Below are 10,549 nucleotides of genomic sequence, written 5' to 3'. Positions count from 1 at the left end.
TTTGAAACTGTAGCACTCAATGCACCGAGTTTGTTGCTATTGCTCTGCAGTGTATCTTATGTTCATAATTTTTGTTTTAATTTCGTTTTTTTCAGGATGTTATGTATAATTACATTTTAAAAAAATCAACGAGGCCGCTGAAGAGGGCGACACGTCGTTGAGGCCGAGGTACCGAACACCACAGAAGAAGAACCATATATCCGCAACGTTTTCCACAGGTATCGCGTAGAAGTGTGACGAAGTGGAGATACATGGGCAAGTCGCGGGACTTAAGTGAGTTTGAGCGGGGTATGATAGTAGGAGCCCGAAGAGCCGGTTGCAGTATCTCACAGACAGCGAACCTGCTGGGCTGCTCAAGGACTGCGGTGTCTCGAGTTTACAATGAATGGTGCGAGAAGAAGAAAACCTCGAGTGACCGCGCGACGACCGGGAGGAAGCGGCTTGTCGACGAGAACGGAGAGAAGTGGATTGAGAGTGTGGTGGAGGCTAACAACCAAGTTACGATTGAGGAGATACATGCAATGTACAACAGCAGCGGGGTGGAGAAGCCCATCTCACTCCGAACTGCCCGACGGACCCTAAAGAGGCTGGGTTACAGGTGCCTTCTGCCAGTCGATGACCCCCTCACAGAGGGCGGAGCCAGCAACAAGTGACATGACAACAGTTTGCTCGCGTGCTGCGGCCAGGTTGGACTTTACCGCCATTTCGGTGATGTAATCAGCTGAGGAACTCAAGAGATTCCCAGGTTATACAGAAGGGGGTGCTGCGACGGCTTGACAAAAATCTGACTTTCTGGAGAAAATTCTGAAAATAGGTTTGAAGCAAATTCTTTACTGGCGGGTTCTTTTTCGCTCTCAGTGGCGACACGTGTCGTTCAGAAGAAGAATGCAGGGTGTCCGGTGAGGTAGGATCCGCAGGTGCAAGGGGAATGGACAAGATATCCTCATGGCGGCAGACCTAGAACAGCTGGACACTTCAAGTGACTTACAATAACAGAAGCTAAACAACTCCAAGCCAAACACTGAGCCTTCCACGATGGACCGTGCATCCAGTAACAAGATTAACCTGGAAACATGAATGTAGTAATTAAAAACTGGATTATTCCAATATCGCACCCCTGTATTTAGAACTTGCCAATTGTAGAGTAATTCTTTATGATCTTTAATTTTTCTTTCACCTTATTTCCCATTTTTACAACATCTCTATAAGTGCATCAGTTTAATGAAATGTGCACACATGCATGGAAATATTGTAAGGTGAAAACAGAGTTTGTACATTTTTAACAAGCTTGAAAGTCAATATTTGTTACCTTTATTCTTCAACGCAGCCTGAACTCTATTAGGAAAGGTTTCCTGTTATTTCTTTCAGTAGTTTTCAGAAATAGTTCTCTAGGCTTCTTGAGGTAGATTTAAAGCTCTTCTTTGGCTCTTGGCTGCATTTTGTTCTCTCTGTCAAGATGATCCCGCACTGCTTCAATAATGTTGATGTCCGAGATCTGGGGAGGCCAATCGGTGACTAATAGTGTTCGAAGGTGTGTTTTTTCCATCCAGACAGCTCTTACCATGTTAGCAGTGCATTTGGGATCATTATTATAGAGAAAATGCTTTCCAGATGGTGTATATATAGTGGCCCAAAATTGGATGGTCCAGCAATTTTGAAAAGATCCCCAATACCACTGCTGCTGCCCAAATCATGGCAGAGCCTCCGCTCTGTGTTAGATGGCTGTAAATGCTTACTTTTGTACCTCTCTCCTGATATCTTCCATACGTACTGACAATGATTTGAGCCAAAAAAAAGTTAAATATAGCAGCCAATTTCCAAAGGAAAACCCTTTTCCTTTGGAAATTTTAAGAAAGTCTGTCTCCTCTACCTTTAGATTTTTGCGCAGTACTGTTAAAAAAATGTTTAGATGTATTATTTTATTTGTCCCTAACTTTCCCATACCAGTTGATGCCTGTCTCATATTGTTTTTACAGAGCAGAAATTAGTAGATTAACCTTTTGTAATTCCAAATAAACTATTCTTATATTTTTTTCAATCAAGATAAAATATTCCAATAACTGAGGTGCTGTCTTCAATGCTCCACTCTTGAATAAAGGTGAAAAAAAAAATACCCATAGGAATTAGGACACATTTGACTGTGACAGTATAACACAAAGATAGTTAAACTTGGAGAATATCAAGAAGCATAAATCAGTTCACCTGCTTTGGTGCAAATAAAGCCGACAAAAGGTGCACCCAAGAAGCAACAACATGATCCCCCCCCCAAAGGGAAAGATTTTGTGGGTGATGGCCTTATTCTTATCCCTTCTGACTATTTTTTGTTGCTAGTATCTTTGTCACTACTCATAAAGACACCCACAGCCCAATCAGGCTGCACAGGTAGTCCAGCTTCTGGATACAGCATCTATACCATTGCAAGACAGTTTGCTGTGTCGCTGTAATAACTTCAGAAATATTTCTTTGTGTGAAACAAAGGAACTGAGAACCAGTTCCTTAGATAATTAGGAAGGGGAAAGAAAAGCATATAAGAGTATTTCAAGTAAGGTAGACTGCTGTTCATTTGATTTTTAACCTTCGACCAGATTAATGAGCCTGGCATAGTAAGGCCTGATTTATACTTCTATGGGAAATCTACATCGTAACTGGAGACATACACTGTAACCTTCCACGTAACCTGACATGCACTTCTAAATACACAAATTCAGCAGGGGCTCATTACATTATTGAGATCATATGTGATAAAAGGCCGAGGTCAAAACAGCTAGAACTTAAATGGATATTAAGCACTCCCTGCCTTTGCATTGCAAGCTATTTAAAGTAGCAGTAGGCAGTCCCAACATCAGCTACTTCTGAGAGATTTAAAAAGGTCAAAACACACTTGCAGAATCACATTTTGGCGTGTCAAAATAATATCTAGCAAAGACAGTGAAGGTGCATGTTGGGCAAGAACACAGGAGTCTTACTAAACGTTAAGAAAAATCCAAAACAGCCTGTGCTTTATTCACAGTAAGTGATCAAACTGTTGCAAATGTAACTTGAACAGCATCATCCTCGAGTTTAATGCACATGAAGACAAACCTTCAGCGCTCACGGTAAACATTTAAGGCTTCGAAACTTCATCGTGTGCAGTGCAAATACAGATCTTTTAGTGCCCCCTCCTGGCAGATGTGAATACATGCAGTCAGACCAAGGCTCATATAAACTCGCTTCATGTATGCTGAGCAAACTCAACAGGGAGGTAGAAGTTAAAGAGAGGATGACCCTTGCAGCACTGGCATACAAGTCCAGGAGCAGCATATGATGGGCCACTTTTGGATTCGGTGTCTCGAAACAAGTCCAACAACTCTGAAATTTGCCTGACTTTGTCTCCAGATTACAATATTATCAGCACTAACAAGCCGTAACTGTGCTTTTTCCCTTTTTGGGAGGGAAAAAAAATCAAAGCTTTATTTTGCAAAACAAAGGGACAACACTGCTTCAAAACTCATAGGAATTCACCTGAAACTGCACTGCTTAATGTGCGATGTTTACTGTAATGTTTATGTCGTGCTTATTCAGCTGGCTGTTGAACAATTTCCCTGCAAGCATTACAGCAGCAGCTCTCCTTCCACACTAAAGGCAACTCAGTTCAGTTAGGAAGATATTCTCTGCACAGCTGATTACATTCAATGAAAACCTGCCTCCATTTGGAATAACAATAATAAGAAAAGAAAAATGTAAACGCTTGTGTCCTCTACAACAGACAACTATGTTTGGGAATACAGGGATGCCAAATTGGAATAATCCAGTTCTTTACAACTACATTCATGTCTCCGGGTTATTCTCGTTACTGCGCGCAAGCTCTGTCGTGGAGGACTCGATCTTTTGTTCTGAGTCATTTTGCGTCTCGGACTGTAACCCCGAGGTGTCCAGCTGTTCTGGCCTTGATGTCTCTTCGAGTAAAGCCTCCATCCCCGCCACGGTGGTCCTATTGCTGCGGCTGTAACCCAGCCTCTTCAGGGTCCGCCGGGCAGTCCTCAGTGAGATGGGCTTCTCCACCCCGCTGCTGTTGTACAAGGCATGGATCTCCTCGACCGTAGCCTCCCTGTTAGCCTCCAACATGCTTGCCAGTCTCTTCTCTCCGTTCTCATCGACGAGCCGCTTCCTCCCGCTCGCTCCGCGGTCGCTCGAGGTTTTCTGTTTATGACACCATTCCCTGTGAACTCGGGACACCGCGGTCCTTGAACAGCCCAGCAGGTTCGCTGTCTGCGACAGGCTGCACCCGGCTCTTCGGGCTCCCACTATCATACCCCGCTCAAACTCACTGAAATCCCGCGACTTGCCCATCAATCACCCCTCCTTCACACTAACACAGGTGTATGGGGAAGAGCAGCGGATATCCGCTAGTAATCATTCTTCTTCTATGGTTCTTGGTACAACGCAGGTCGCCCTCAGGTGGATCCAGGGGCGGATCTAGAGAAATTTTCTCAGGGTGGCATGGAAATTAAACGGGGTGGCAAAATGAAAACCTTTTTTCTCTCTTACACATATGCAGGTGTTGCATTCTGTAATAATCATTATATATGGTTAACATATATAAAAAGCAGTAAGCATAAGCATTTCATATAAACATAGTCTGTAACTTTATTTTCTTTGGCCAACATAATTAAACATTTCAGTTTCATAAAACATTTTAATTTTGATTTTATGTAGTGTAAAGGAATGTAATAAATAAGCATGTAGCCCCATAAGTATAAAATTTAGATAGCTACACAAATGGGGTGTTTCATTTACAAACATTATATTTATTTATGTTGATTTTTAGTTGAGAAGCCATAAAAGGCTGAGGTATACAAATGTACTACTCCTATAAACTATGCAAGAAAACTTTCCACTGCCAAGAGCAATGTTTTGTTGTACAGGGTTAAATAAATAACAATTAGAAATCCAATTACATGTGAATAATGTAATCAAGAATTTGTAAAGATATGCTTTTGTATTTTAATAGGCAAACCTTTCGCTGCCCAGTTTCACCAATAGAAAAACAAAGCAAGAGAAGTTCCAGATATTTCAAAAATAATTGTGATCATACCTTTAAATCTTTAAATGTCTATAAATTGATCCAACCGTGCTGGCGACTATCCCAACTCCCATAACACAGGAGGACTGCCTCTGCCTGGGCAGGTGCTTTTTAAAATTGTGGTACATTCTGTAAACAGGTGAGCAGGCTTAAAACGAAGAAGCTAAATTTCAGCACTATCTCTGTTTTTCCACACTCATTGAATTAAATTGACATTAAAATAAAGATAAAAGGGGATCCATTGTAGGCCCCCTCCCATGTATTTATTGTAACACCGGTAGTTGATATTAGATCTACAAATACTACAATTCCATTCATTTTAACTCCTGTGTAATACTGCCAAAATAATATCACCAAAACAGGTTTAGCTGGGAATTTTAGTGCTGACTGATGAGACAAGTTTTAAATAATCCACTGAAAATCTGACTGGGTAAAAATAACTCCCAGGAAGCACAGGGCGAGGGGACATACAGCACAGAAAACTAACAGTAACTTCTGTTAAAACGGAGCAGCTGAGTACACAGCAGTGACGGAGGAAGTGACAACGAACAGAGGGTGGAGGATAATAAATACTCAACAAGGTATGGGGGGAGTGGAAACAGATTTAAAAGGGGAAAACAGAGAGAGGAAGAAAAACTAAATATAGAAAACACAAGACAAAAGGACTCAACATGGAAGATAGACAAAAAGTTGGCAAGTCATGGGAACACACATGATAAGCAAAGTAGAAATATAAGTACACAGTAAACTGAGGTTTTCATCGTTGCCTCTTTTCCTGAAACGAGGAAAAGAGGCAAAACTTAAAACTTAATTTGCAAAAACATAAAAAATTTACAACTCCCCAGATTAAAGAGAAATATATATTTATTAATAATATACTTAACAGAAACTGGGAGCACAGAGGGTGCATATTTTATTACAGAGAGGTCTTTAGAAGGGACTAAACATGATTTATTGATGAACAGAATTCAATAATGCTATTTGGCAAGTAGACTCAATGTCCCCACATGCCAAATTGTATTAGTCAGAAGATACTTGAAAAGAATGAAACCTACTTAAAACACAGAAGCAAAGAAACCATAATTTTGAGAACCCCATTCTTAGCCCTCAGTGGCAGACAGGGAGGGGACAACTCTACCGCTATTTAAGCTGGGTTGCTAGTTAGCTAACATCAGTACCGTTAGCTAAAATGGTCGTTCACACTGGTTTTTGCTGCTGTCCCCATTGGGGAATGATGAGTCCCAGTCTGTGTTGATTTCCTTATTAATCATAGTGCTAATGTACTAAACAAAACTTTGAAAGAAAATTATCATGCTCTCTGTGATTGTGAATCCACCATGGTGGACATGATGAAGACCGCTTGGTCTTGATTTCTCATTGGCTGACCTCCACTTCCCTTCCATTTTTACAGAAATCTCCAGTTTTTCCCCCCGCTTAACTGTAACCCCTCCCCCCCCTCCAGAAATTACCATACTAGAAAGTGAAAAAGAGAAAGTTGTCCTATTTTCACAACGTTACAGAGGTTTTATTAGAGACACGGCTAAGCGGTTTGCAATTTGGAATAATTTGCGAAAGCTTAAAAATCTTCAGCATTGAATTGCACAAATGAGACATTCTTGTCAGAGGTCATTTTGGAAAAAAAATTAATTAAAAAACAGCAGCCGACAACACTGCACACAGACTGGTGCTTAATAAGCAAGCGAATAAGGCAGACATCTTTTTGTGGAATCTTTTTACCTGCTCTTTGATCGTTTGCTGTTGTAGCTGTTTGTTGGTTGATGAATTTTTTTTTGTGAGCTTTTAGCTGGGATTCTGACACTTCTGTGGATAGCACACGTCTGCATTTAAATAACAGATCTGGTGGTACATCCCATTAAATCAGATGTTCTCCCTCTTGCCCCCGACACCGAGATCATTGGGGTTCAACGGGTTAATTGTTTATTGTTTAGTTACTTTGTGTAGTATGAATGGCCATAAGGAAGGTTTTTATCAGTAGGAAAACCTGTAAAAAGCAGCTAAAAATCCAACATTTCTGCTTGTGCTTCATTGTGATGACAACTTAAGACAAACAACTTAGGAATTATAAATGGCTTCAAGCATACATTCAGGCCTGTGAGACTTATTTAGACATTGAGACAATGAGCCATGAGCCTCTGTGCTACATGCACACATTTCTGCATCTCTGCCATTCAAAGACAGTTTGTATATAGTTTATTTTATGTAATATTCAATACTGAACCGTAAATGCAGTGTTTTTCAGTATTTTTATGCATTTGCTAGTACTAGGAAGGACACATGAGGTTTATAGCCGGGACAAGTTTGAAACCGTTCGTCCTCCACAATGGAAAACGCCTAAAAATAAAAATGGTTCTCAAATGTTGCTCATTTTGTATTTCTTTGCTTTATGGTGGTGGTCAGAGGGCCCGGTGGCGCCAGTGTCCGGCAGCCTCGCCTCTGCCCCTGGGCAGCTGTGGCTACAATGTAGCTTGCCATCACCAGTGTGTGAATGTGTGTGTGAATGGGTGAATGACTGACTGTAGTGTAAAGCGCTTTGGGGTCCTTAGGGACTGAGTAAAGCGCTATACAAATGCAGGCCATTTACCATTTATCACGCTTGCATTTAAATCCGGCTCCCCAGTCCCTCTGAGTACCCAACCTGTACAACGGGGTGCCCAATCCCAGTCCTCGAGAGCTACTGTCCTGCAGCTTTTAGATGCATCCCTACTCCAACACAGCTGAATCAAATGGTTTGATTATCTCTTTGGCATGCCATGAAGTTTGGCAAAGGCCTGGTAACAAGTCTTTCATTTGATTCAGGGGTTTTTTCGTTGCAATTCTTCAAATGTCCTCTGGAGGGCAACAATGCAACTGTAATGCATCTAGTTTGCCGGATATACGACAAAAGAAGAAGGATGTTTTGGTTTTTAGCATCGGAAATATCCATGGTTTCACATATTTACCCCTGGGTAGTGTGAAGAAGCGGGGATTCATGGGCAAGTCGCGCGATTTAAGTGAGTTTCAGCGGGGTATGATAGTGGGAGCCCGAAACGCCGGGTGTAGCATCTCACAGACAGCGAACCTGCTGGGCTGTTCAAGGACCGCGGTGTCCCGAGTTCACAGGGAATGGTGTCAGAAGCAGAAAACCTCCAGCGACCGCGGAGCGAGCGGGAGGAAGCGGCTCGTCGACGAGAACGGAGAGAAGAGACTGGAAAGGATCGTGGAGGCTAACAACCAGGCTACGATTGAGGAGATCCATGCCTTGTACAACAGCAGTGGGGTGGAGAAACCCATCTCACTGAGGACTGCCCAGCGGACCCTGAAGAGGCTGGGTTACAGCCGCAAGACGCAGGGAGAGGACGTCCTCATCGCGGCAGGGCTGGAAGCTTTAGCCGAGTACACATCCGGCCAAGAACACACGGACACCTCGACGGACATGAAGTGTGAGGTGCAACAGGAGCCAAAGATCGAGTCCTCCACGACGGAGCTTGCGCGCAGTAACGAGAATGACTTGGAGACATGAATGTAGTAGTAAAGAACTGGATTAAACCATTCTGATGTCGCGATATTTCCAGAGTTGCCCACCCCCCAGTTTATTCCGATGTCTTACAAAATATCCACCTTTGTTTTTCGCGCCAGATCAGGAGTTTTATTTCAGTGTAATCATGTGCAAACAACATCTTCCTCAGCCAATTTAGTCACTTTCAAAACCATTAACAAGAAAAATGCATCCAGATGTTGGACCCTTATCTTAACAGCTGTCAGATATTCTGTCTATACGGAACAGAAACGTGGATGTTATAATAAAAAATTTAAAATTCAAAACGCCAAAATAACCATTAATATATTAAAGATAGATCCTTTATTTTCCTCATGGTGAAATTTGATCTGGACTGTAGAAAACTAGACCCATAAACACAGCACCAGCAGGTACAGACACATTTATTAACAGCAGGCATCGCTCAGGGTGCCGTGTAGCCTCAGCTCATTTTAGGCTAACCTTTAAAAGTCTCCACAGAGGAACAAAGGAGTTTTGATTCTTGCTGTTAAAGTCTAAACTACCTGGCTGTCGGTAACAACTCATACTGAGAGTACAGGATGAGGGAAGGATCACAAATGACTCACTCTGCTTGTTTAAGTACCCACTGGTCAACAAACAATTTGAAGACTATAACAATCGCTCTAATCAATCATTGTTATTGCAGTCTCAACCAAGCACGTTAACTCTCCTGAACCATGGACATTTTCACATTTGAAATAAGGCGATCGCTGTCAGGGTTTGCACTGTCATTACTAGAGCAAACACCATTTCAGTCAACTGTAAAAATTAATATACCGGTAAGCAGTGGCTTATGGGAAAAGTCTCTGCAAATGCCAAATATGATTTAAAGTGGTGCTATTTATTTAAAGCGTTCAAAGGTCTAATAAATCAGAAGGAGCCGTGTGCTTTATTGCATTTCAACTTACTTAACTTAGATTAAACTTGGACTGAGGTAATCCACAACCCAGTTTGTTCACTGCAGCTGTAACATGAGCACCCTGAGGTAGCATATCAGGGAAGTTTGCTATAATAAAAATATTTTAAGTGGTCTTTCTTGTTTGTTTGCTTTTCATTCATAACAATTTACAGAACTCAACCACAGCACCTCTTCAATCCGTCCTTACACACAGCTGATCGAGCTAACTCTGATTACTGTCCCTGGAACTGAAAACAAAAGTTAATCAACCTGGAGTTTAACATTAAACACTTTTTCCCCCCAACGTGCCATCTGGAGTCATCCACTCGTGGGGTTGTACTTTGGCGTATGTTTGCATGTTTGTCTGTGAACAGTTTCGTCACCCTTATGCAAGATGCTGTCACAAATCTGTTTGTGTTACAGCTGCAGTTCCCATCAGGGTGATTACACACAAGTGTGTACAGTTACATCTTTATCTAAATGTATTTATTTATATAAAAATGAATTCAAACAGGAGGTTGTTAGTTTGTGATATTATTCATTACTTTGACTTAAATTTACAGCTGTTGTATTGAAGTTTGCATATGACTGTGTTGCATTAGAGATTTATAGCCAATCCCCTGTGTTGTTTATCTTTTTGGAATAAAATTCTCAAGGAAATGCATCACTTTCTCTTGTATGTTGATTAGAGTGAAGATTTAAAATTAGGTGGGTCCCATGGGATCTTCTGTTTTCTAAGTTAGACCACAGCACGCTTAACTTTAGGAATGGTTGCTTTAAATCATCACTGTAGCCTTTTCTTTCCTGAATTTTCTATAATTGCACAGCTGAAATAAAGGAAAATGATTTTCTGTGTATTTTGTACATAAGAAAAACATGACTGTCAGCGTGGGATTCCTGAGCTTGCAGAGAACAGACAGTGTTTACTTAAACATTTTGCTTTGTCCAAAAGGAAGAAAAAAGCACATTTGCATACTGAAAGTTTTTTGGGTATAAAGGGGCCACTCGATATTTAGTGGGGAGTCTAGCCTTG

The 10,549-nt window shown here is 41.4% G+C and overlaps 1 protein-coding gene across 1 annotated transcript; it reads left to right on the top strand.

Moving 5' to 3' along the window:
* Window positions 1-7,904: 7,904 nt before the first annotated feature.
* Window positions 7,905-10,242, top strand: LOC147304286 (uncharacterized). Its single transcript, XM_086281096.1, has one exon. It carries the CDS (start codon window positions 7,905-7,907, stop codon window positions 8,580-8,582), a length of 678 nt encoding a protein of 225 aa, XP_086137222.1. The 3' UTR covers window positions 8,583-10,242.
* The last annotated feature ends 307 nt before the right edge of the window (window positions 10,243-10,549 follow it).

The sequence above is a fragment of the Aulonocara sp. 'chitande type north' Nkhata Bay genome, linkage group LG22 (genome assembly GCF_057382095.1).
Source record: "Aulonocara sp. 'chitande type north' Nkhata Bay isolate Kocher_YH1m ecotype deep benthic linkage group LG22, A_spYH_male_GT1.1, whole genome shotgun sequence".
Taxonomy (NCBI): domain Eukaryota; kingdom Metazoa; phylum Chordata; class Actinopteri; order Cichliformes; family Cichlidae; genus Aulonocara; species Aulonocara sp. 'chitande type north' Nkhata Bay.
This window is presented reverse-complemented; position numbering and strand designations above follow the sequence as displayed.